Source organism: Mus caroli, unplaced genomic scaffold, assembly GCF_978045245.1.
Source record: "Mus caroli unplaced genomic scaffold, Mus_caroli_1 scaffold_6, whole genome shotgun sequence".
Taxonomy (NCBI): domain Eukaryota; kingdom Metazoa; phylum Chordata; class Mammalia; order Rodentia; family Muridae; genus Mus; species Mus caroli.
In genome coordinates, this window is record NW_028227261.1 from 3,741,597 (window position 1) to 3,768,171 (window position 26,575).

A 26,575-nucleotide genomic window follows, 5' to 3' on the forward strand; every position below is an offset into this window, starting at 1 on the left:
GATGGTCCAAGACAGGAAGCTTTCACAAATGTTGAACCTCTTAAGACAGCTTAAGCCTGTGGTCAGACTGGAAACTGCAGCTTCAGCCTCAGTGTGGGCATGCCAAGGGCTATTACTGGGCCAGCTGGGCTTCAGGGAAATGGCACAGGGCTTCTCAGGACTCTGGGAGCCTCTGTGGTGGAGACAACTTACAAGCATCTGCAGAGTGAACACTGTGGCCCATTGGCCAGAAAACAGGGTTCCCTGTGGAATGGGTATCCGCTGGGCCTGAGGGGCAATGCGGGGCGAGCTGGGGTAGGAGCAGAGGGGTGGAGCCAGGGGGCGAGGAGTGGGCCTTGGCAGATGGTGGCACAGGAAGCACCTGCCTCCTCCTCTCCCAGCATGAGAGAGCCACAGCTCTGGCCTCTGGTGTGACATTGCAGCAGGAGGACAGAGGATACCGCCCCCTCCCCCAGGCAGGACTGGGAGCTGCAGGCCCCACACCCCATCACTCCAGCAGGAGGAACCCCCCAGAAAAACATCAGAAGAGACACTACGGCAGAAATGTGGTGCTTCATTCAATAACTTAAAAAAAAAGATACAAAAGAATCCCAGTATAATAAATACATGGCAAATTAAAATATATTATGTTCATTTTTAAAAATCTAGTAAAAAACATAATTTTGTCATTGGAAACCATTTATAAAACAGTTTGTTCTGGACAGTCACAGCCTGAGAGTCGAGGGGTGTAACACAGCCTTGTGCGTGTCACAGGCAGAGTGAGCTGGAGGTGACATTCACTCACTCTCGAGTGGAGGATCACTCTCGGAGGTATACCATGGTATACCCAGGGACACCTTTGTCTCTCTGCACTCAGCCAGCTCACAGGCCATGCAGGCCACACCTGGAGTCACAGCGACGGATGTCTGCAGGGAGGGGCACTGGCCTCACAGCGGTCCCCTCACTGGTAGAGGACCTTCACACAGAATGTCTCCTCATTCTTGTCCTCGTGGTCGTTGATGTAGATCAGGATCTCCTCCTGCCCGGCGCTGCCGCTTGGCAGGAACCGCAGGCCGATGGTGTAGGTCTCTCCTCCCGCCACCTGTAAGAGCGCAGGAGGGTCAGCGCCTCCTCGGCTTCCGCTCTTCTAGAGCTGAGACAGGCAGGTCACCACGTGGGCGAGACACTCCACCTAGGGCACACCCAGGACTGATGGTGGCCACGAGGGCCAGGCAGCCCGTGCGGGCCAAGGCTGCTGCTGTGCTTACTCAGGGCTGTGTGGAGAGCCGGCGGCGCCCCTCTCTCAGGCACTACTCTGCAAAGGCATGTAGGGGTCCCTCAGCCCACTAACAGTCCCACGCTCCTGCCACCCTCCCAGTTGAGTCTCGTTTTCTCAGAGGAAATCCACCTGCCTGTGGTGACACTGGAGGTCAGGGTCTTCCACTGGAGGGCAGAAGGGTGTCACCTGCCGTCTGAAGCAGTTCCCAGAGGGCCTAAGTGACCCCAACTTTCCAGAGCCTGCCAGCTGGGATCCTAAGCACTACCTCCCGCCACACCCCCAGCCCACAGGGCAGCACCTGGAAGGAGTCCTCCTTGAAGCGCAACAGCTCGGGGCGGTCACTGTGCAGGCGGTAGGTCCTCCGAGAGGGATAGGGGTTGGTGTAGGTGATGCGCTTGTTGGTGCCCTTCCCATCCCCTGCTGCCATGGTGATCTCGAAGGCCTGGGGCAAAGGTGGGACAGAGACACAGTGCAGCTGGTTGGACCTGAGTACTTCCCCAGCGCAGCTGCTCTTGGCCTCAGATCCTAGGATATCCACCAAGAGAGGACAGACCAGCCTTTCAGAGTCATGCCACTCAGCCCCACACAGAGCACTGGATCTAGTTCGCTGGGTCCCAAGGCCAGGTGATGCCGGCTCTCATGAGACACAGCAGAGGTTCTATAATGCCTTTGCCCCCAACCTGGCCCCAACGCCTACAGACCTTGGAGATGAGTGGCTGGCGGCAGGAGAGGCACACAAGCCATGACGCAACCAGCTGATGGTAGTCTATGTCCACTAGGTTGAGATGGACAAAGCGGCTGCCAGCCCTCCTTGGCCTCACACCCACATGCAGGTCCTGTACCCCGTGAGGTGGCAACACAAAGACACCGGCAGGGTCTGTCTTGAAGGACAAGGGAGAGGTCAGGGCACAGCCTCCCCTCCCCACCCACTCCCTGTGGTGATGCAGTTCCCCACGGTCACCTTTTACTAATCCCAAAAACCTTTAGGGTACATACTGGTCCCTCATCCTTAACACCCCACTCAGAGAAAAGCAGTTTTCATTACAGGTTGTTCATCGGGGAGGAGCTGTGCAAATCTCCACCAGCTACTGTGGCCACCTCCGAGAAGGGCCGTACCTTCAGCTCCTGGGGGTGGGAGGTGAAAGCTCTCACTTTCCTAACGGTCTGTGTCCCCCGCAGGACGAGGGACAGACGGGTCAGCTGTCCTGCGACACAGGAAACATCCACACGCTGCAGGGAGTGGAGGCAGACCTGCCATGTCTGCACGGGCACCGCCAGCCAGCGATCCCTGCAGAGGACAGGGACAGACTTACCAGGGAGGACTCCAGGAGGACGGTCAGGAGCCACACGGCCACAGGCAGAGCTGCAGAGACCAGCGGGAACGGACAGGAACCCTATGTACAGGACTACCCTGTGCTAGCCTGGACTCTCTTGAGCAGGGGCTGTGGTGGGGCCCACAGGCCGGAACCCAAAGCCTGACATCTCATGGCAACATCGTAAAATGGGACATGGTAACACGTGTACACTGGCTGCTATGACGAATCACTGAGAGACGTTTATATAGTGTGTGTGCGCATGGTACATATTCCCTCACCCCTGAATACAGCTGATTCCACAGCCCCCACTGTCAGAAGCCCTGCAGGAGGCATTTCTAGGCTGCCCCAGTTTTAAAGAACTCCCAGTGGGCTCCAACTGAAACTGGGTGAGAGGTCAAGGCGTGGCTTCACCAGCTTCGGGCCACGGACAGCAGGGCTGAGCCCCAGCTGCTCTTGGGGTTCAGTGCAAATCCTCTGAGGGACAGAGTGGTGAGGGACGTCTTGGGCTGGCTCAGGGCCAGAAAGCTGTACCATCCCTTCCTTGGAAGGTATTCATCATGGCCATCTCTCTGGGCTACTGTGATGTTCTGGGAAAGAACATGCTATCAGCAAGGCCCTGTCGGCCTCAGAGCCTGGCCTGAGCCAGCACTTTCCTCACAGAGCACCAGGACACTGGGGACCATGACACTGGGGAGTGACAGGTCCCTTGACACCCAGCCCGGACTGCCACTTCCTCTCTTCCCAGGGTTTGTGCTTACGCATAGATGACAACAAAGAAGTCTTTGATCTCCGGGCTTGGACCACTGGCCACCTTAAGGAACACATCTCTCGGCTCACCGGGGCCCTGCCGAGCACAGCAGGAGGCACCTGTTGATTCCCACCCACCCACCCATGGGAGTCTGCTGGGTGAGGCCAGGCAGGTGTGCGCAGCCCCTTCCCACACGAGTCTTCACTGTTTTCCTCTCTGCTCGAGAAGATCACAGCTTCTTGATCTTATATTGATTTCAATAATTACATTCCACAGACTCCATCTAACTTCCTAAGCAGTCATAATACAATTAGTGCCCTCAGCCTCTGCACAATGGCAATTAGTAAGTGCCTCAAATTACCAGGCTCGGCTTCCTTTTCTCCTCCTTGGGCCTTTTCTCAAAACTCAGGCTGAGAGACTCGGGAACAAACGGCTCTGCTAGCAGAGGACTCGCAAGCTCCTCCACAAAGCCCCCTCAGGATGTGAGGACAGCCCTCCCGCCCTGCATACAGACAGACCCCAGCTTGAGCCCAAAGGGAGGATGCGGGCATGCAGGGAAGATGGGAGGGGCTCCCCCAAGGATCAGCTCAAGGTGGGGCTAACGATGCTGATGGCATACCACGTTCTGGGCCTCACAGATGACATTCGGGTCACTGCATCGAACATGGACTGGGGGTTCCTCGCCAGGCATCCCCACAGGAGCACCTGGAAATGGAGAAACCCAGAGTGCACACACACCAAAACGGGTGACCGGGGATGCAGACGCTGCCACCCTGACCCAGCACACTCCTCGGCCTCTTGTCAGGTTGCCAGTGAGAGGGCATGGCCAAGCGCAAGCAAAGAATCAATGCCACCAGCCCCATACACCCTCATGCCTGAGGGGGAGAGACCTGCACCTCAATGCCGCCATGAGACCTACCTGGAAGCGTGTGCCAGGGAGGTAGGCGGATGGCCTTCTTCAGGAAGGTGAGCTCTGGGTGGTAGAAGCGGAAAACCTGGTCCACCACGTGGGGCTGGGGCTCCACGGTCAGGCAGAGCACAGCAATGAGCTGGCCAGTCTCCACCCGGAAAAGGACCTGTGGACATGGACACACGGTGGCCTCCTGGGTCCCTCTGGATGGCCCGAGGGTCTTACCGGCACCCACAAAGTGAGATGAAAAGCAAAGACATTGTCAGAAATGCCTCTATAAGTGCACAGCTGAGGGCTTTGGCAGGCCGGACCCAGGACAGCACCTAGCTTGGGGTACACTCTAGACATGCCAGCCCCTGACCTTATGCCGGGCACACTCCTAAAACCCCAGAGAGCCAGCTCACCACCCAGCGCCAAGAACTACTCCAGTCTCATATCCACGGGCTGGGATGTGTGTGAGGGATCACTGCTGAGGGGACTCGCCCTTAACCGCTCCGGGTTGCAGGTACTATGCTTAGGGACAGAGCACGTTTCCCCCAGGGAAAAGGAGGCACTGTCTAAACCAGAGAGGGCTAGGAACAGGAACTTCCCTCTGTCAAAGTAGAACTTACAAAACCACTCAGCTATATAGGTGGCATAACGGGTGGCTTTGTCATTGCAGACAGACGCACACGGTACAGACGCGCACAGACACAGGCGTACACCACACACGTGGCACACACGACACACTAAGGAGAGAGGCAGGTGGGAAGTGAGATCTTTCCAAAAATGCACCTGATCTTAGTTTGAATCTGGATTCCTGTAAATGTTCTGCCGTTTCAAAGCTAACCTACAGCAGGCTGGAGACACCCGGTCCTGCCTTCCCCGCTACTGGGGCACAAGGCCAAATGAAGGGCTTCCCTTGCCTGCTAGAGCGAGTGGGAAGAGCCGAGGAGGCGAGGAGGCGGCTGAGCAGCCGAGGAGGAGGAAGTGGCCGACCAGCCACCTACTTGCAGCTGAAGAGGCCGAGGCGAGAGTCTGGCAGGACGAGCTGTGCAAGCAGCGGCACGGTCGGCTGCCTCGAGGGCCACAGACAGACAGATGGCCTTGGGACAGGCTCCTACCATGGCAGCAGGGTCACCAGCAGCAACAGCTGCTTCCTGAGCAGTGATAACTATGATGGTAGCCATAGCAATGAGGGGCAGCTGAGCAGTGGTCCCAGCAGGGACAAGGAGGAATGGTGGATGTGGGAAGAGGGATGAGAGCCGAGGCTAAAGAAGGCTAAACAGAGCCAGAGACAAAGCTCCTGGCTGCTGGGAGAGTTTCAGAAACTACCAAGTCTCTGGAGGCCAAGGTCTTGGGTATCCCAGGCCCAGTCCAGATTCCACCCAGGAAGGGAGAGGGGATGCAGAGTCAGGAGGCGAAGGTCTAGCAGCAAACACCGCATGCTTGGCTTGGAGTACTCAGAGCCTTGACTTGCGCCAAGACTGAAAATGCAGGACATCTTGAGCCCCGCTACCTTGGCGTGTTTCGTAGGCATGGCGCTGCACTTCCAAAGGGGTCCAGACTCTGCGTCCTTCTCTGTGATCACCTCAGCAGGGGCCTGTGAGACACGGAGCGGCACAAGGGGGAGGGGAGTCAAGGCTAATTGGTTGAGAATCAGCTGACAGCAGAACTTGGGCCAGCCAGGGCTACCAGCTCCAGAGCATCACTGTGCTCTAGTGGGGCTCTTGCAGCCTGATGCTGCCTACAGCCATGCCCACCAGACCCAACCACTGCCCTGTGGCCTGTCCACGGAGCCAGCTGGAACTGTGACTCTGCAGGACCAACTGCTGAAGAGGTCAGAGCTTCAGTGTGTCCCTCCCCCTCACTCATATATGACTGACCTATGCCTTCCCTGCTGCCTCTGTGCAGAGGAGCCCGTGCTGCAGGGGAAGGGGTCAGCCAACCACAGGGATGGCGGCAGGCACGGTCTCCCCCGACACCCACCAGAAAGACAAGGATCCAGACGGCCGTGCACAGCCCTGGTGAGGAGGGCAAGCACGTGGAGCAGGTACCAGTCAGAGCTATTCTGCCCCCCTACCCCTGGCACAGACAGAGGGAATAGGGATATGCAAATGCAGAGAGACATTCTTCCCCTTTGCCACCTGGACAGCGCTGGACAGAGCCCCCCTGCTGTATCTGGGTCTCACATCACACCTGTGTCGGAGCAAGTGGGCCCACGGAGAAGCTCTGGAACTTGAGGGGGATGTGGGCAGTCTCCCGGGGTCGCAGGTAGAGCTGGGGTGCCAGGCTCCCACGCAGGTGGAACATATCCTCCTCCAGGGGCGTGTGCAGGCCGGTGGCCTCCTTGAAGTACCTCCATTCCTGGCTGTCCAGGATGATACTGGGGGACAGGGACAGTGTTAGAACTGTCCACCGCCCGGAGACCCTCAGATGAGGGGGCAGAGGCCAGCCAACCTGGTCTCCGTGGCAGAAGCACATCAGCCCAGAGCATGCACACCCCAACTCACAGCTAGCTGGGTCTCTCTCTCTCTCTCTCTCTCTCTCTCTCTCTCTCTCTCTCTCACACACACACACACACACACACAGCTGGCTGGGTCTCACACACCCCCACTCACAGCTGGCTGGGTCTCTCTCTCTCTCTCTCTCTCTCTCTCTCTCTCACACACACACACACACACACACACATACAGCTGGCTGGGTCTCACACACCCCCACTCACAGCTGGCTGGGTCTCTCTCTCTCTCTCTCTCTCACACACACACACACACACACACACACATACATACACACACACACACACAGCTGGCCAGGTGGCAGCCCTTACCTGAGCTCAGGGCTGTCGATCTCGATGGCCACCGTGTGCTGAGTGTTGTGTGGGTTTTTAAGTGCAAACTCGAAGAACTCAGCGGTGCCCAGTGTAGCGTACAGCGTGTGGTGGGTGGTGATGGCCTGGCTTAGCACTCCGGCGATGCTCTCGGCCTTGGTACGTTCCCGGTAGGCATCAATGACCTGCAAGTCCCGTGAGTGCTGTGCACGGACGCTGTGTTGGGCCTGTCAAACGTGAGGGCCACATCTGATGAACACCATGTCCCAGCTCGCTGGAAGATCCCACATGCTCCTAAGAGACCCCTTTAGCCACCAGGGAAAGACATCAGGCATAGCAGAGGAGGAGTGGGAACCGTGACATCCCATGGGAACAGTGACATAAGAAAGAACCACACTGTCCAGCTGGTCCCCCGCACACATGGTGCTGTGAGCCTGTCTGGGACCAGAGTCCACAAGAGGAGGTGTAAGCCCGGTGGGGTGGGCCAGCTCAGCATCCCACTGACCTGGGGCTGGGCCTACACCTGACAACCAGCCTCAGCGAGCCCCTGCCTCGTGCCCCCCTGCCTCACACCACACCCAGCAATGCAGTGGGCTACAACACTGACCTGTTCTCCAGCTTGCACTAGAACATGAAGCTAGTCTGCAGGACTTACTGACCCCTGTCTTAGGGAGTCCCCAGGGGGCAGCTGTACCCTGAGTCCCTTGGATCCAAGGCTAAGGAGGCTGAGATGGCAGAGGGGGCAGGCTGGCGCCTAAAAGGACTTTGGCCTTAAACTCATTTGAAGTAACAACACAGGAGCTCGGGCCTCTGAGTATGGGAGGCCTTTGAGCTAAAGCTCTCCTAAGAATTACAAGTGGAAAATTTCCCCTGTTGACCCACTAGTCCAAGTCTCTCCTCTCCTGCAAATGGGGTGTTAAGAGGGAGGTGAGCGGACCGCAGAGAGGGACAGCAGGGTCTGAGGAGGCCCCTCACCAGCAAGCTGATCCTGCGACTGTCAGAGTCCCCTCCAGCCTCCTGCAGGCGCACCAGCCGCATCCTCTCCAGCTTCCGCTTGTGCACAGCGTCTGCCTCCTGGCCTGCAGCCTGGGGCCCCTGGCCAGCTCGAGTGTGTGTCAGCAGCATGGCGGCCAGCTCGCTGTCCACATCAGCCAGCTTCTGGGCCTGTACCACACGCTTTCCTACAGAAAAGGCCAGAGGAGTTGTCAGGGTGGCTCCATGGCATTCCAGCTAAGCCACTGGCCGGCCCCACGGCGGATCTGCTCTGTGTCATTCTATGATAAAGATGCAGACTCCGGTCTGGCCCCTCGCAACAGCTCCCCTCTCACAGCCCCTTCTCGCCTGAGGACCTCTGACTGTAATCCTTAGCTAACACCAGTAGATGGTTTTCTAAGATAAGAGCCAGATGCTTGGGTTTGTACTTGCAAGACCACATCCTCTCTTGTACTGTGGTCTCAGGTATGTCGGGATGGGGCTGGGATCACTGCGGCAGAGGCCTGCCTTTCAGGTGCATCTTCATGGGATCCTCAGCCCTGCCCGTGGGCGGGAGCACAGTCCCCAGGTTCTTAGAGCCGACCTGGTTCCAGTACTGTTCTCAGCTGCCCTTGGCTGCCTACGCCCCTGGCAACCTCCTGTGGCCAAAGGATCAAATCTTGGACTCTGATGAGCAGGAGCTGAACTGGCCACAGTCAGCAGCCAGTAGAGTAAACACCACCTGTGCCTCCTTCCCATGAGGACCCTGGGCGATTGGTGCCAGTGGAATTGCGCCCAGTGATAAGACCACCAGTGGCCACACCACTGGGGTGGGTGGAAGGAGGATGCTTCCTAGAGGCCTGGGTTCTCCTTCCAGGTGACAGTTCCTTCATCAACCAATACTGTGGGAGCTTCCCGAGACTCAGCTCCATCTGTCACCACACACAGAGCTGGCCTCCTGCTCAGTGTTTGGCATGGCATGAGGCACAGTTGTCTGTTTCCAGGCTTCTCACTACACAGTTGTCTGTTTCCAGGCTTCTCATCACCATTCTATTTTAAATCCATTTAACTGGTCTTTTGATGCTACAAGTTGGCTTAGACATCTTAAGTGGCCGCCTGGGTGAGCACTTTATATGTCAGAGCACGTGTGTGCGGAAGGAAGCCGAGCTGGAGCCCAGTCTGAACAGTCTATGGCTGTGGCTCAGGAGAAACAGCATGTGGGGGGGGGGGGCAGCCACACCACATGGATGCCTCCCCTGACCCCAAAGCAACCAGAAATGAGGCTCTGGAGGGGTCTGTGGGGCCACACTTCCCGGAACACAAGAAGGACCTGGGGCTTCTCAAGGTTGTGCCTAATGTCTTATGCAGAACTTCACCCCAGGGGACACAGGCTCTTGCAGGGACCGCTGTTTGGACTGCCCATCTCAGAGGCTGCATGGCCCCTGACTGCAGGGCTCTCCTCTCAATGGGCTTCACCTGTGACAGTTTCCTGTGCTGGTCAGGGGGGCTAAAGGAGAACGAAGCACAGTGACCCCAACCTCGTACCCCACCCTAAGTCTCAGCATCATTATGTACCCTCCCTGGCCTTAGCTCACTGAATATGACCACAAGGGGCTGGCCTAGAGCAGACTGGACACACACAGCTCATGGGTCCCTCTTAGCACCTGCTGAGCCCACAGCCTCTCTTTGTGGAAGAAAGTACGGTTCCGTCTGTAGTGTCAGGGTGGGTAAGATCCCCAGGGGCTTATGACATAGAGTCTAGAGGATTCACCCAATTCTGAGCCAGGGTTCTGGCATCCTCTTCTCAGGACACAGGCCCCAGGCCACGGCTCCAGGGCACAGCAGGCAGAGCTGGGGCCACCCACATAAGCAAGCTCTGGGAGTCTATCTGCAACATCCGAGGGAAGAGCCAATCAGAGAACACGCCCCACCTTTCCCTTCAAGTCACAGCAGCTCCGACCTTCAGGCCCATGGGCTTCATGGGTAAGGGAACAGAAAGGCCCCAGAGAGCTGCACAGACAGTATTCTCCCCAGAGACCTGCATGGACAGTATTCTCCCCAGAGACCTGCATGGACAGTATTCTCCCCAGAGACCTGCATGGACAGTATTCTCCCCAGAGACCTGCATGGACAGTATTCTCCCCAGAGACCTGCACGGACAATATTCTCCCCAGAGATCTGCATGGACAGTATTCTCCCCAGAGACCTGCATGGACAGTATTCTCCCCAGAGATCTGCACGGACAGTATTCTCCCCAGAGACCTGCACGGACAGTATTCTCCCCAGAGACCTGCACGGACAGTATTCTCCCCAGAGAGCTGCACAGACAGTATTTTCCCCAGAGACCTGCATGGACAATATTCTCCCCAGAGATCTGCACGGACAGTATTCTCCCCAGAGAGCTGCATGGACAATATTCTCCCCAGAGACCTGCATGGACAATATTCTCCCCAGAGATATGCACGGACAGTATTCTCCCCAGAGAGCTGCACAGACAGTATTCTCCCCAACCCTAGGCTTTCCTTCCTGTCCTGACTCCAGTCTCCTATTTCTAGCTCCATAAACGGCTGGGGAACCAGTGAGAAGTTTCCAGTTTGCTTCTGAGAATCAGTGTCAGGGCCGTGCAGTGGGTAAGACGTTCACTGCATACAAGGGCCTGAGCATGCAAGTCAGGAGGCGGGTGTGGCAAGCATACGCCTGTGATGCCAGAACAGGAGGTGGAGACGAGAGGATTCCAGGATCTCACCACTCACTGGCTGGGCAGGCTTAGCCAGCTGGGGGGCTCTGGGCTCAGTGAGAGACCCCATCTCAAAAATAGGGTGGAAAGCTATAGACATTCAACACTAACCTCTGTCGTCCCCCCACCACCACACACACACACACACACATGCACGCAGACACACAAGCATGCACAGGCTTCTACCTCATTGAATCCCCCACCCCACTACCACCCAGCACAGGGCCAGAGTCTCAACTCACGCTTGGGGCCTCCGGGTATGAGGAGGCTTCCCCCAGAGAAGAAGCTGGCTCCATCATTTGAGATGACCCGAGACCTGGATGGCGGCAACAAGTTGGAACCTCTTGCTCTCGGCTCACAAGCGTGACCTAAGTGAAAAGCACCCTTGTAAGACAGGGCCCAGCGTGGGCTGATACAACATGGTAGATCATATCAGCTCTCCCATACAGAGCTCGGCCTGCAGATGCCTCTACCACACTTGGACCCACTAGCATGCCCTGGTGCCTGCTTTTGAGTGCCAGATGTATCCTGAGGGGGACTGTGGGCATTTGGGCGGTCTCTGCACTCTTGTCTCCTCCAGGCCTGGATCCACCTGCCCGGGAGGGGTCTCCATTTGATCACACACTGTTCCTACTTCTGGCCTCCAGGCAACTTTGCAGAAAGCCACCATCTCTAACCTCTGCTTGGGAGGGCTGAGGCTGTAGGGCCGGAGTCTCCATGTGCAAGCTTACCCAGTGGCAGAGGGGGAGTATGTATGGAGACCTCTGCAGTACAGGGGCCTCAGAGCACACAGGTCCCCAGAGAAGACTTCGCTGTGCTGCCTAGCAGCAGATCAAGGTGACACTCTGAGATGCTGAAAGCGGTCAGGGCCCTGAGCAGCAGCATCTGCCCACAGGCGCACTCTCTGAGCACAGACCCACAGCTCCACAGGGATCGCTCACTTAGGGTGAGGCAGAGAGCAGCTAAGGAATCACACATCCCAGGCTCCACCTCCAAAGCACACCTGTGCTGTGCATCTACCAACCTCAGCAGGGCAGGGTGGAGCAGACGCTGGCATGGTGCCCCGGTCGCCTTCAGCAGGAACCCCTTCGCAGGCTATCTGCCTTTCTGATGTTCCCCTGTCCATCTGACCCAGGGGTGGGGAGAGGATGCTCCTGCCCCCAGGGACAGCCCCCTCTCTCTGGATGCACCTGAGCACCGGCAGCCCTCCAGGTGAGCCACACCTTCTATCTGACCCACGCTCTCCTGAATGGCTGTGGGCGGAGGTGGACTGGGTTTCCATCCTCCATCGGGTCTAGCTGGTCTAGAAGTAGTTGAGAACAGGTGGCCCCAGACTCAGAGGACAGCAGCCTAGATCTCTGACTCTGAACTACAGCTGGTGAGCAGATGTGTCAGGGCCACACAGACCATCCCCTCCGGAAAGACTAGAGAGGGGGAGGAGTCCGTGCAGCAGAGAAATGCTGACTCGGCACTTTCAGGGAGCCGCTGAGTCCAGAGGACAACGGTTCCCTAGCAGAGAACCTAAGCAAGGCTTCTTCCACCAGAAAACTCATGCGCCTGCCATTTTTAAATGGTCTTTGGTGTTCCGTTGGCTGCCTGGTTGCCTCTCCTGCGGGACAGAGCCTTTCCTCAAAACCACTGGGGCCCAGTCACTCTCACTGCTGCAGAAGCCAGAGGCAGAATCCCCACTCAGCACCTTCCTGGATGTGATTCAGGAGCCTGCTGGGCAGACAAATGTGGAGCCAAGCTGCCTGCCTGCTCCCAGCCAGAGACATCTACCCACAGGGCTCGATTCTGTGTCCAGTGCTAGCTTCAGTCCTCCTGGGTACCAGAGGGCAGGGCTGACAGGTCCCCAAGATCTCTTCCCAGCAGGTGTCCTGGGAGCGGGCCCTTGTCTTGCCTCAGCGCCGGCCCTGGCATTGGCTTGGTGGCTAGTAATAGAATGATAGCCTCGGGTGTCATTCCCTCAGGTGCCCTGCCACATCCCCACAGACACTCAGCCTCGGCTTCCACCAGCTCTGCTGCTGTCTGTACGCACACCCCATCCCACACACTCAGAGCTGACCGAGGCTCCTCAGCCTTGCTCCTTCCCACGTGAATCCAATGCGGAGGGCTGCAGCGTGTGGACTGTAGGGTCTTAGCAAGTTCTGTCACATCTCAGGGAATCACTCCAAGATAGAGCACGCCTGTCACTTGGCAGTGGGCACACACTGTGTTGGCAGGGGACTTGCCCATGCTGGGAGGAAGTTAAGGATTTCCCCTGGCTTTCTTGACTACCATCACCTGGTGGCCCTCGGGTCCCCGTATCTCAGATGAGGCCTTTGTTCTAGCCACTGCCCACCAAGGTGAACACTGGCCTATGGTACCACACACACATACAACTGCTCCAAGAGACAGACTAGGGAGGACACTTCAAGGTCAACTGTGACCACATACCCATGCTCACATACCTACCACACGGCATGGGTAGGTAGGTGGGCATGGCTCTTAGATCTCAGGATCACAGGAGGGTGGGTGCTGACCATTGCTGCGGCAGTCAGGGGAACTGGACACACGGCCACCCCGGGGACAGGGGGGTCTGTCAGCCCTAGTGCTATCTCCTCTGGCATCATCCATACACCCACAGGGTCTGTTTGTCGATGACAGAAACAAACTATGTGCTATGAACACACCTCCTCTGTGCTTTCAGAAACAACTCGGGGGGGTCTGTCAGCCCTAGTGCTATCTCCTCTGGCATCATCCATACACCCACAGGGTCTGTTTGTCGATGACAGAAACAAACTATGTGCTATGAACACACCTCCTCTGTGCTTTCAGAAACAACTCGGGGGGGGGGGGGGGAAGGCCTTGCTGGGTACAATCTGCCATGCTAAGGTGCCACATGGGGACAGAAGGTGGTGCTGGAGGCCCCAGCTCGTCCACAGCAGGGGTAGGACTACCCTCTAAGCACACGGGGCTCCCAAGGTGACTCCACAGGGTGAGTGGAAGCAGAGCGTGCCACCACTAGGTGTCTGTCCCACACCACAGCACGAACACATCACCAGGGACGCTCTCTAAAACCTGAGCTCTGCCGTCATGGGTCCCAGGGACATGGGCACCTGGCCCAAGGGCCATCTGCCCTGCGGCCTGCCTTTCAACAAGGTTTCCACCAAAGGGCTCCCAGCTGACCTCTCCTCCACCCACCTACTTCACCAGCGTGACAACCGGCTGCCCTCAGGGCCATTCAATCCCCGAAGGACAAAAGGCAGCATGGGAGAAAATTAGCAAAGGAGGCCCACGGGTCTGGGAGGAGAAACCACAGAGGGGCCAGTGAGCCAGCAAGAGGGAGCCAGTGTGTTATCCCATGTGACTGACCCACTGTGAATGAGGCTGCCGGGTGCAGCAGGCAGGCTGAGGAGACAGCTTTTGTGTCTGTCACACTGAAGGCCTCCGCAGCCAGCCTCCCGTTTGCTGAAACATGGCTGCTCCGCCGAGTGGAATTACTGGTCTTATAAAGAAATGAAGGCCATAACATTTCTCATACCTAAGATGCAGGGTCCCCACCGACATGCCGTAGCACTCTGACCTTCACTGGCAGCACGCACCAGCGTCCCTTGTGCTGGCTACCTCGGGCGCTGGTCCCCACTGCCTTATCTCCCTCATGCAGGCAAAGTACGAAAATGACAGCTTAAGATAACACGTAACGGGGCCCATCTTTCTTCCAAGATAAGATTTTCAAACCTGGAGTCACTACACATCTGTGTGCACCGGTGAATTAAATATAAAAAGGCCCCCGCAGGGCGGGAGCTGGGCGCATCCTGCCTGCGGCTCCCCGGAGTCTCGAGGGCTCTGGAGCAGGAGCAGCGTCCCCCTCCTCATGGGAGCCTCGTTTATTTCTCCGGAACCTAATTGAGTTTTGCTGTTTCCATATTGCCTGTTTTCCAGGCCGCCTTGGATTTACATTTGTAAACAAGCAGGCGGAAGCCTCCAACCAGACTTAATGAGCTGTGCGTCTGCTCCTCTGCCACTGCCACCCCGCCCCGTAAGCCCGGGCTTCAGCACCCGCTGGATGTGGCCTGTGGGGCTCCTGGACTTAAAAGGAGGCTGGGTTTTGAGGAATGGAAAAATCCCTAATAGACAGAAATCTCCGTCCCATCCTCACAACCGCCTCCCAGTACGGGTCTTATGCTTTCAATTTTACCAGGAAAATCGCCCAGCTTCTGGAATACCCTCAAGTGAGGACCTGTGAGCATTTTGCTAGCCCTAGAGAGTCCTCTACTGGCCCACCTCTCCAGGACAGGTGCCTGGCCTAACCCCTGACTCTTCTGTCCAGAGAGCAGCCGGTGGGACCACCCAGAGCCAGTCCCAAATGCCTGCCCTCACTGGGCCCAATATGGGCAATAATGGGAACCGGCTCTGGTCGGTCCCTCTGCTGGACTACCTTGACACAATGCCACTGTACTCAAAAGAAATGTTTTCTTCCCTCTGCTATTCCCAAGACACACAGAGAACTCAAGACAGCTCTCTCCTGATGGGCAGCGCTGGGGCAGGGACTCCAAATGAGAGCCCTTCTGGCCACGTACCCACCCTGTTTGAGGGTGGCCAGGGGAAGATTCATGGACAGGCCTGAGGAGAAGGGTGATTCCAAGCTCCTGTCTGGACAGTGGCTGAGGTCAGGGTGACCATGCTCACCCTAACCGTGTTGGTTTCCTACAAAGTGTGGGGTGTCCACGGCAGTGCTCCCCTCATGCTCCGGCTGGGGAGATGGGTGCTAGAGAAATGGCACAAAACCAGGCAGGCAAGGTGAAGCTGCCAGGCTCTTACCCACGTTGGCCAAGGTCAGGTGCAGGCGGCCCTTCACTACCGTGTGGACTCCGATGGGCTTGACGCTGCCGAAGCCAGCCACATCGCCGCTCACGGCCATCATTTCCTGTTCGTATTCAGTGGCCACGACCTCCAGTTCATGTGAGACCTGAACAGCTGGCCGCCCTTGACGGAGGAGGTGCTACGGGGAGAAGACAGGCAGTGCTGAGCAACTGGGGTCTAACCACGGACACCTCCTGCAGACTGCTGAGGGTTAGGGCAGCTCCGAACCCACCCAGAGAGGCGCTGGAAGAGGAGAAGGGCAGGTCCATGAAGGGCATCAGGGACAGAGCTGTCACCTGCCACACTGAAGGGGAGATGAGGCAAGAGGCCAGTTTCTCAGAAACATCAGCTTTAACAAAGCCCATCCAGTCTGACCCCAGAATAAACACTGGGTGGCACTGTGGTGCACCAAGGGCCCAGCAGCTACCTGGCAGGAGCTGGCCTCCAGTGGGAAGAAACACGGATGACAGAATAAGGTAGGGGTTGGCCAAGCCGCTCTCTGGATTTAAGCAGCCTTTCAGAATGATGATGAGCCCCAGGAGGGAGCCAGGCCAGGGTGCACAGCAGAGCCCATGAGGACAGAACTGCAGGTTTCGGTGTGGCTGAAGGAGGGGCCAGAGCAGGTGTAGGATCTGGGGACCTCTGGACCCGGGCTGAGGCAGCATGAAGTCCTTGTGCCAGGTGAGGCAGGTGAGCAGAGACTGCACGAAGGCCCCCGGGGACAGCCCAACGGGGGGACTCTCTTGAGCAAGTCTCTCCAGCTGTCAATCCCAGGCTTCTGCCTGAGCCCAGGCCAGGCTGGGGGGACTAGTGATGGAATCGCAGGCTCCAGGCCAGGTTGGACCTCATCAACTCCGTGCCCCGGAGCTTTCCCCCTACCCGGCAGGACGAGGGAACCAGACTGAGGTCAAAGCTTCTGCAACCCCTGACTCTTCCTACAGCCACGAGAGCACCTTCCCCGGGAGTGAAGACTTGGGAGGCTGCCGGCCCAAGGGCGACTGATAGCCCATCACAAGTACACATATACCCGTGGTCAAGAGCCCTGGTGCCAGAAAACGGGATGAGGCCTTCAGGGAACGACCCAGAAATGTGGGAGAAACATCCCATTTCTAGGAGGCAAGGAGATGGGAACAGAACGAGGGGTCGGGTGCCTGTTATGACGGAGGGCTGGTTGCAAAGAGAATGTCTCCAGAGGGAAGGATCTGGCTCCTCTCAGGAGGAGCGGGCCTTGCTGGGCCCAGCTGCCCTGTGCATCTGAAGCCCTCACTCTGCCACCTGGGATGTGACATCAGGGAACATGGAGGCAGAGGGCGTGAGCATTAGGGTAGAAACAGAACCCCTTGCTGGTGGTTATGGGTGTGGCTGTGAACTTTTTTTTCTCCTTTCCTTGAAAGAAGCACGGGGCTCACCGGCTCCAGCCACAGGAGGAGTCCTTGGACCCAACTTGGAGTCTTCTTTGCCTTTTAATTTTAAAATGTAAGTAGAAGAGCTAGAGAGGCGGCGACTCAGCAGCTGAGAGCATTTACTGCTCTTCCAGAGGACATGAATTCAGTTCCCAGCACCCCTGGCAGCTCACAGCAGAGCTGTCTGTAACAGTAGCTTCAGGGATCCACTGCCCTCTTCTGGTCTCTAAGGGTACCTGCAGCACACACAGACAGACACACACACACAGAGTCACACACACACACACACACACACACACACACACACACACACACACACGCACACACACGCACACACATATACACAGACACACAGATGCGCACCGAGGAATTCCCACAGAGATAGAGACAGTGAGGTAATGTGTGGTTGGGGCCGGGCAGTACTCCCCACCATGCTGCCTTGCCAAGTCCCTTGCATCCTTCCTGGATGCGCTCTACTGCAGAGCCTGCCTCCTGCATCTACATACCATCCCTAGCCAAGGAACCCCATCCTCACAGAGGACACTCAAGCCAAGGTGCACAGCAGAGGCAACAGTGGAGACTGGATGGGTTAAGAGAGTCGGGCGGGAATGAGGGAGGGGCTGGGGTCAGGCACACAGAAGCGGAGCGGGTGGCAGTTGGAATCCATGGGTCTCAGGCAGGGAGCCTGGGAGGCGGTGTGGCTGGGATCTAGGAGAGACCCCAACCAGCAACCACTATGATTACACAGGGCAGAGGCCAGCCTAGGGTCTTAATGGTGATCTGCTGCTGATACCCTGGGTTCACATCACAACACAGAAAGACTGGAGGAGAAAGCCCGGGAAAGAGTGAGAGGCCTGAGCATCAGCAGGGGAGAGGGCGGGGACACACGTGCAGAAGATTCTAACTAAAATCACAGCACACGAGTCAGATGCTTGGGGGTAGCTCAGCAGCAGCGCCTGCCCGGCATGCTCGCCGTCCTGGGTTTGACTCTCAGAATAGGGAAGGCAAGAGAAAATCATGACTGCCAACAGAAACCAGCCATCTTCCCATACCTCAGTCATTCTCCCCTCTGACGGGCCAGCTCCAGCCACCTCAGACGACAGGTGACCAGTACCTGCCCTTAGACATCCGATAGATTGCATCACTTTGGAAGAGACAGAAGTGGTGTGGCCTGGCAGGACAGTGTGGGAGAGAAGCTCACTAAAAACACATGGCTGTAGAATCCAGCCTCCGTGGGAAAGACTGTCCCCTCAGAGGGCAGGGAACACTGTCCTGTTTGTCGCTAGGGAACAGGGTACAACCCGGTACTGGGCAGTGTCCCTACCCAACAGGCTGAATAGTGACTTGTCCCACACCGCCGCGGAGCCCATCCCTCAGGGTGGCTACCTTCATCTGGACGCCAGCAGACCCAATGAGGAGCAAGGAGTCTCCATCCCAGACGTCGACCTGCAGCGTCTGAGCAGCCAGGTAGTGGGCGAACCAGCGCTGCTCTCCTGGCTTCAGGAACTCGGGATCCACCATGTACCTCAGCTGGAGGCCGGGGGAGCCTGCGCAGAGGAGCCTGGGCTGAGTCCGCAGGTAATTAGGGCCATTTATCATCCTTACATGAGGAGATATTTCTGCCCTGGTCATGATTACTAATTTCTGCTTCCGTCACAATGACAGTTAATAAACACATTAATCAAAAGCATCATGAAGTACCCAAATTAACAAAGCGAGGAGTCGCGTTCGGGAGACTGTACTTCTTTCCAGTGTGCACAATAAGCTCCCAAAATAAGACTTATGGATTCCACCGAGTCCTTGTAAAATGGAGGGTGATGGATGGGGAGAGCGTCCCTCGAGGCTCGCCAAGGAGTTTATTATTCTATACACAGAACTTAAGGAAGAGACCAGTCCACATGTGCTGTCAAGGCTGGATCACATGTGTGTGTGTGCACACGCAAATGAATGCACGCGCACACACACACACACACACTCAACGATGTTTTAGCATGTCACTGCTGAGCTCCTAGTGCAGGACACTGGCCCAGAGAAATCCCAGGCCCCTCTCTAAGGTTGCACCTACCCCAGGCTTACTGACATGGTAGCTACACTGCGGCCTCTGCCTTCATCTTCCTGGGGAGACACGATCATTAATTCTGAACAGACAAAGCTGGCAGTGAGATCACCGTTAGTTAAAGCGCATGTAGCAGCAATGCCGAGGGACCCTCAAAGCAGCGTTTCCTCTTTCTACTGTCAACAGTGCCAATGGCATCCACGAAGCCACGATGGGCGGAGCCCTCACCTCCACAGAGGAGGGTTGCATGCAGTTCCTCAGAGGGCACTCCTTCCCTCCATGACATCCTCTCTGCTACCTCACTCGGGGTGGGGGGGAGCGGGGGACACACAACAGAAAGTGTTACCCACGTTCTATTCAAGGGCAGATCTAACCTCCCACAACAAAGGGAGGACACCTACCCTGTAGGCCTCTGCAGAGAAGCACCAAGCTGTGCACCCTAGAACACGAACTGAGTACACCAGGAAAACAAAGAAAACTTAAATACATCACAGAGAGTAGAAAAAAACAAGTCCAGCTCTCTGAATACAATGCCATAAACTAGAATTCATTAAAAAAAAATTAATCAAAGAAAATTCACAGCTCAGTCCTAAGTAACTATGGAAGGGAACACAAGGTCTTCTAGAAAAGCCGGACTTGATGGCACACACCTCACACGCCTGTCATACCAGCACTGGGGAGGTGGAAACAGGAGGATCAGGAGTTCAAGGCCAGCCTGGGCTATATAGTGAGTCCAAGGTTAGCCTGGCTACCTGAGATCCCATGTAGGAGGAAGAGGAAAAAGGACAAAGAGGGGGAGGATGAAGACGAGGAGGAGGAGGAGGAGGAAGAGGAAAGGGGTTTCTAGAAAGCACAGCTTCTCAGTGAATGAGACACAGAAAAAAGCATAGCTCTGCACACCGTCGTACGTCTACAAAATCAGAAGATCTAAGAAAAATGAATTAGGCAAGGCGAGAAAATGGGGAAGGAAATTAATGACCAAACATAGCAAAGAGAGGGGATGGAGACAGCGGCTCAGAGGACAGGGGCAGCACCGACTTGCAGAGGACCCAGGTTTGGTTCCTGGCACTGGCATGGTTCCTCCTAATGGCCTATGACTTCAGGTACAGGGAATCCGTTGCCCTCTTCTGGCCTCCACAGGCACTGCATGCACATGGCACACGCACGCTCACACACATATACACTGACTGGTTTTCTCTTTTTTATTTTTAGTTGCTCTACAGTAGAGCCGGTTTTAGGACCAAGCATGTGGCGAGTTTTACACTAAGTTTCATGGGCTGCTGGGAAGACTGTGTGTTCAGTCTGTAAATGCCTGTGACATAGTTTAACCCTGGGGCTTGTTAATTTCTAGTCTGGATGACCTGGGTGTTGGATCTATGCTGCTAGAGTTGCCTGCTCTTGCCTGCCTGACTTTGTACCTCCGTTAGCGTTTGTGTGGGGTGACACAGAGCCAGGTGCGTGCATATTTACAACTTTCTCGCATCTTCTTGACTCGTGTGTGGAAGTTTTTTTCTTCCGATCGTGGCTTGATGTCCACTTCGTTAGACATCAGACTGACCGCATGGGGTCCCCCTGGGCTTCCACTTCCTTGACAGACAGCGTAGACCCTTCAACTGCCAGCCCTGGGTGTCTGGAGCCGGGTCACGTTGCTTTTAATTCTGATCACGTTATCTGCATCTTTCAATCAGAGAGTGAATTTATTGCGTGTTTTATTAATAAGTGAAATCAGCTGACTGTGGTTCGGTGGGGTTATCTGGGCACTCCACCCTGCGCTCCTGCCGGTGTCTGGGCACTCCACCCTGCGCTCCTGCCGGTGTCTGGGCACCCCACCCTGCGCTCCTGCCGGTGTGTCTTTTGGGACGGTGTGTGCTCTCCTCCTTTTTACGTTGACATCTGGCAGTGTGCACGTCCTGGTTTGTTCCTTCTTGCTCGCGATGACAGTTTGTATGTGGTGAATTTGCTGGTTCCTACAGTCTGCTGGATGGTCCTCTGCGTGGTCCTTTCTGTTCACACCCGGGCTTTGATGGTTTTCTGTCAGGACGCGTGGACTCCAGTGCGTGAGACTGACTCTCCCTGTGCTGTCTCAGTTGGGACTGTCTCGCTTCCTCTGTGCGCTCCATTCCTAAGTGTCGTGTGCAGTGCTGGCTTCGTAGCCCTGGGTTGCTGCCCTGGGTTGCTTTGGTCTGCAGCATTGTCTTCGTTGTGTTCTGAAATGTCCTTATCCCTCTGTCAGTTCTGAGAGGTGACTCTGCTGGAGGTGGCATCTCGGTTGCCAGCTGCTTGAAGTGTGTCACGTCCCAGGCTGGCTGGAAACTTAAGAGTGGAGGCCATAGATCTGAGAAAACCCAGAACTGCCCAGTGCTGCCCTCCTCTGGCCTGGAGCCTCTGTGTGCAGCGACCTGCTTGGCTTCTCTGCTCTTGCTCCTGAGGACAGGGGCAGTAGGGTAAGGGAGAGAGGGGCGGGGCTGTCCTGACCACCTCAATCCAGGCCTGCTGGGGGGCGGGCGGAGAGGGAGCAGAAGCTAGAGTCCAGAGGGCTCAGGCAAGCAGGAAGGCTGCCCTTGGCCACAGGGCGTCGGGCTGCTGTTACAGCGGATGCCTTCTGCCATGGCAGTGTAAGCTTCAGGGGTGGAAGCCAGAGGTATTCTCAGAGCTGGTTCTCGGGGTGAAATGTTCCCATAACTGCTTTGTTATAAATAAACAGAGAGAGAAGAGATGTTTTGATCTGTACTTTCTGACTCTGGAAAGAAACAGGGGACCACCCAGCTGAGACCTCCTCCTAGCTTGTGTCACGTTTGTCCTGTGTCCCCTGCCCGGAACCCATGCTTCTGTCCCAAGGCTCTCTTCTCTCCCAGCACAGGTGGCAGCCTGCACACCAGTTAACTTCTGTCTCGTTGAGTCTTCGCATGTGGCATTAGTTGCTGTTCCCTTTCAAATAACTAGCCGCTTCTAGTTTGGTTTATTTACTGACTCGTCACGAGTGGCATGTCTTAGTTTTTTAAATCAGTTCAGAAAGTTTAAGGGGGTTGGGGGGGGTTGATGGCAGGTTTCCAACCTAGCAGCATTAGCGCCAGAGAGCAGCGAAGTTTTTTGGGTTTTTTGTTTGTTTGTTTGTTTGTTTGTTTAGGAATTTTCAGGTTAGTATACAAATATAACGGAAACTAGGGCTCCTTCACAGCCACCTGTCGCTGTCTCGGTTCTTATTCCCTGCAAGCTCTGTGACATCATCTCTAGGCTGCATTTCAGAGCGTGCTCACTCCTCCCCTGTGCCTGAGGGCCATGTTCCCACTGGACTGAATGCCTCTCAGACTCGTTCCCCTTGCATGCTATCTCCCCAACACACGCCACGGCCTCTCCTCCTCCTGCATCCCTGAGCCTCACAGCCTGTCTCTGAGCTCTGCAAAAGCGGCTTCTCCTGGCACTGGAGCTGGAGGATGGTTTCCTGGCCACTGTCCACCTCAAGAGATGGCAGGAATCCAGACCGAAGCGTGGTCTCATGAGTGTCAGAAACGTGTGTTTCTGCCTTGTGTGATTTAAATGAAACCTGGAGCGGTAAGCCACTGCCTGCCTGGGGAATGCCAAAGCACCCTGTCATCGTTTATCCAGCCTGTCCCACGTGAACCACACACACGTAAGTCCTCATAGCTGGCGAGACGCTCAGATCATGGGAGCACCTGCTTGCTGAGGAGAGGTATCCAAAGCAGACAGGGACTCTTGTGTCCTCTCCAGAGAAGCACGAAACCACATGTAGCGGGTACAGTCAGTGACTACAGAAATTTCAAGGGGACAGGCCAGTGCTGCAAAAGTGTCACCACAAAAACCAGAGGCCTCACCCCAGTGCCCAGGAAAGGAGGAGTCAGAGAACACCTGTGAGCCACTCCCACGAGACAGAAAACCTGTCTAGACTGCCTCGGAAGGGCTAAAGGACGGTGTGGCTCACACACTGCAACACAGTACAGCCAACAAGAGAGGGCCACACCCACCACAGAAGGGGGACTCCATCTCTGTTTCTGTCTTTAATTACAATCAGTGTGTGTGTGTGTGTGTGTGTGTGCCCACATTTGCATATATGCACACATGCCACAGTGCACAAGTAGAGGTCAGAGAAACAACTGCAGGAATGGGTTCTCTCCTTCCACCATGTGGGTCCCGGGGAATTAACTCAGGACTTCGGGCTTGGTGGAAGGTATCTTTACCTGCTGAGCCATCTCACAGCCTGAGACCCGATTTCTGAACAGATTACATTTTAAACTGAATATCTGCAGGAAGGAACTGTAATACTGGCATGATAGCTAGTGGTATTAAAAATTGTTTTTAATTCTTAGATGGCGTTATAATATTGGGTGTAAGCTTGTCAGAAACCTGAGTTGCAGAGGCACTGTGGAAAGAAATCCTTGTAAGAGGGGATTGACGCTGATGTAAGGCTGACTAGGGGTCCTGGGCAGAGCACAGCCAGCCAGCATGGAGCTTGGTCTTACACACAGACCAATCACTCCGTTCTCTCAAGTCCACACATATGGCAAGCTGCACACAATAGCCCACTCCTAAGAATACCATTCATGGGAATGGAGAGGTGGTTCTGCAGTTAGGAGCACCTGCTGCTCTTGGAAGGACGTCTGATTTCCAGCCCCCATTCACAGTCACCGTGACTCCAACTCCATAGGATCTCTCCCAGCCTCCATGGGTGATCACACACGAGTGGCAGACACACAGACACAGACACAGACATATAAATAAAAAGAAAAGGAAGCATAAAGCAACTGTTCCGCAAGGCTGAGCACAGGATTCCTTCGTTCAGCACTTACCAGCATCAAAGGAGCCATCTTTATTAATGGGGACGAGGATGTGGGACAGGGAGCCAGAGCCGCTCTTGCCCGTCCCATCCAGCTTGACCAGCTGCAGGCGTGGCGTGGTCTCGGGTGGGAAACGGTAAAACTGGAAGGTGAGATACACAGTCTGTGGCCACGGCGTTCCTGGGCAGTCCTGGGCGGCTCTGAGTACAAGACAGGGAATCTAGTCAGACATCCACAGCGTGTGATGTAATCCCACGGTGTGACGCACAGGGACGGCGTAGGGACTGTGGTCACAGAGGCTGCCTCAGTTACCACAGAGGACTGCTTTGTCCTCTCAGGGGACAGGACGGGGGCTACTCCAGGTGCCATGACCTCTTGCCTGGAGTTGCTGCTATCAACAACAGTGGCATCTGAGAACCTGGCACACATGGGGTAGGCTTTAATTAGCCTTGAAGACTGCACAGAGGAGGGCCTCTGACATTTACAAAGGAGGGCCCCAGTCAGGAAAATGTAAAATCAGACGGCGGCGCTGAGGTCAACATGAGGAATGCACTAATGTTTAAGACAAAGATAGCAGGTTACTGCCCCAGTCGCTACACACTGTATTCATATGACAGATTACCAACCACTCCACAAACACACCATATCACATGACAGGTTACCAACCACCCTGTAAACACACACAAATACTACGTGTGCCAATTAACTGAGAAAAGCAGGTGGTCCTGACCCAGCTGGAAAAACTCTGACCACACAGCATGCTGAGAGTCAGACCTTCAGCGTGAGGAAGCCACACGATGCCGGGACCCCTGGAAACTACCTGCTGAAGGCAAGAAACTGCAGCACAATCTCATTCCCTCGAAGACAGTCCAACTCTTCCTTCTGAGGGTTGAACCTCACAGGGTCTATGGGATTGACGGCCTCCACTGGCTGCTGGCTGGCATCAAGGATCTCGGGGAAGCCAGAAGACTGCAGAAGCACCATTGCAGCTCTGGAGAGCTGGCTTCTAGAGCTGAAACAGACAAACCCCTCAGCCCCTGACCCCAGGAGGTGCGAGAGCCTGCTCTTCAAAGCCGAGGGGCCCAAGCCCTCTCCCGCCAAGCCTCACCTCCTGGTCTGTGCTCCCACGACGATGGGAGCATGCAGAGGAGTGAAGGGAAGTTCCTGTAGGTGCTCGACAGCAGGCGTTCCCTGGAGCGAGGCCGGCTGGCTCAGGTCGGCTTCCAGGTGAGAGACCCTACTCTCTAATACAGATTCCTGCCCAACAAAACCAGGCTCCAGGTGAATGCAGCAAGAACCCACCACTGAGGGCCCCAAAGGTGCTCAGTCTAAGGCTGGGCTGCCCCGATGGCTTCTGTAGGGTCGTGGGTGCCGTGTAATACTTGGGACAAACTATAAAGGTTCTGTTGTTATCTGTATTCAGGGTGAGTCGGTCACTCTGTATCTTAGAGAGCAACTGCTTCTGTGACTTACAAACCACAAACTGAATAAGCAGACCAGTGCTACGGAGACACTGGCACCAAGCACGGCTGTGGGGCATCACATTCCTATCCTGTCTCAGACGCGGGACGGCGGCGGCAGCAAATGCGTGAGGTGGGAAGCCAGGCGCCACCTCCTGCCCATCCCATCCCACAGCCCCACATCACGGAGAAAACCCCAAGGGCCCTGTCACCTAGCCAACCAAACATCAAACTCCCTTCCCATGACGGGTGATGAGGGACAGGAGGGTACACTCACGGCCTGGAGCTGGGGACCCTCTGGGGACTGAGAGCTGTCTGGGAGCTGAGGAGGGGGCTTGGAAGAGCTTTGCAGAGCCGGGGACAGCGGGGAAGCCGTCAGCTGGGAGAGCGAGAGCTGTAGGGCGAGGGCTTGGGTGAGATGTCAGTCAGCTCAGGGAGCCCCCAGCGCTCATGTGAGCGCACACACACACACACACACGTGCCTGCACAGACCCCATGGGACAGAATGATGGCTCCCATGCATCGCTGCCAGGAGTAATGTCGGCACCCTCGCAGCCAGCGGCTGCTCTAACATCCAGGGCCCTCCAAACTTCCTTAATGCATAATTATGAGGAGGCCTGGTGCTGTGATCTCTCAAACATCACAGTTGGAATGAGAACAGTCACAGCAGGAAGGCTAGTGGAGAGGAGGGGGCGTCCTGCAGCAGGATCAGACAGTGTGTATGTATCGTCGGGCTTCGCCCCTACCCTTGCACTGGACACCCTCTATGGTTCTGTCCAACTTCCTGCCCACTGAGTCTCCTCACCAAGACAGTGACCACACTATGTTCACAGGTGAAGAATGAATGCTGATATCAAAAGGCAGGGGTGGGGCAGGGTGGGGTGGGGCAGGGTAGGGCGGGGCGGGGCGGGGCGGGGCTGGGCGCAACACCAGGCTGCACTATCGCATGTGTCTCACAGATGGACTCTGCTTCAGGTGCACACATCTGAGGGGTGATGGCTCCCTGCAGGGACATCTGGCCCAAAGGAGGGCACAGCAGAATGAGCGCAGGAGCAGTGGGCACTGGGCAGTATCTCTGGGGCCTGGGAAGGGTCTCCGGGTCCACTCAGCCCACTTCAGACTACCAGGCCAGCAGGAGATAGGAATTGGCCTGCAGACTGCACCTTGGATATGGCTTCTCTGAAAGTTATTCCCAGGATGGGGATAAAAGTTGTGCAGTCAAAGCCACCCAGGGCCAGGGGACACGAGAGCCCCCCCAGCCTGCCAAG

At 56.0% G+C, this 26,575-nt stretch overlaps 1 protein-coding gene across 2 annotated transcripts in view; it reads right to left on the minus strand.

The window, feature by feature from the left end:
• Window positions 1–552: 552 nt before the first annotated feature.
• The window catches only part of Nphp4 (nephrocystin 4), an 85,032-nt gene continuing 59,009 nt past the window's right edge, over window positions 553–26,575 (minus strand). The window contains exons 13-31 of one of the 2 annotated variants that reach the window (XM_029476427.2): window positions 25,585–25,701; window positions 24,956–25,104; window positions 24,668–24,859; window positions 23,860–24,047; window positions 18,385–18,545; window positions 15,554–15,734; window positions 10,993–11,118; window positions 9,785–9,901; window positions 8,017–8,222; window positions 7,042–7,268; window positions 6,411–6,597; window positions 5,731–5,814; window positions 4,242–4,398; window positions 3,942–4,027; window positions 3,333–3,418; window positions 2,375–2,546; window positions 1,960–2,139; window positions 1,557–1,700; window positions 553–1,081 (exon numbers count right to left, since the gene is read on the minus strand). In XM_029476427.2, coding sequence (XP_029332287.1) covers window positions 941–1,081; window positions 1,557–1,700; window positions 1,960–2,139; window positions 2,375–2,546; window positions 3,333–3,418; window positions 3,942–4,027; window positions 4,242–4,398; window positions 5,731–5,814; window positions 6,411–6,597; window positions 7,042–7,268; window positions 8,017–8,222; window positions 9,785–9,901; window positions 10,993–11,118; window positions 15,554–15,734; window positions 18,385–18,545; window positions 23,860–24,047; window positions 24,668–24,859; window positions 24,956–25,104; window positions 25,585–25,701 — 2,901 coding nt within the window. In that variant the 3' untranslated portion in view covers window positions 553–940. The remainder of the gene's footprint in view (window positions 1,082–1,556; window positions 1,701–1,959; window positions 2,140–2,374; window positions 2,547–3,332; window positions 3,419–3,941; window positions 4,028–4,241; window positions 4,399–5,730; window positions 5,815–6,410; window positions 6,598–7,041; window positions 7,269–8,016; window positions 8,223–9,784; window positions 9,902–10,992; window positions 11,119–15,553; window positions 15,735–18,384; window positions 18,546–23,859; window positions 24,048–24,667; window positions 24,860–24,955; window positions 25,105–25,584; window positions 25,702–26,575) is intronic. The other variant, XM_021159368.3, reaches the window with a different exon arrangement.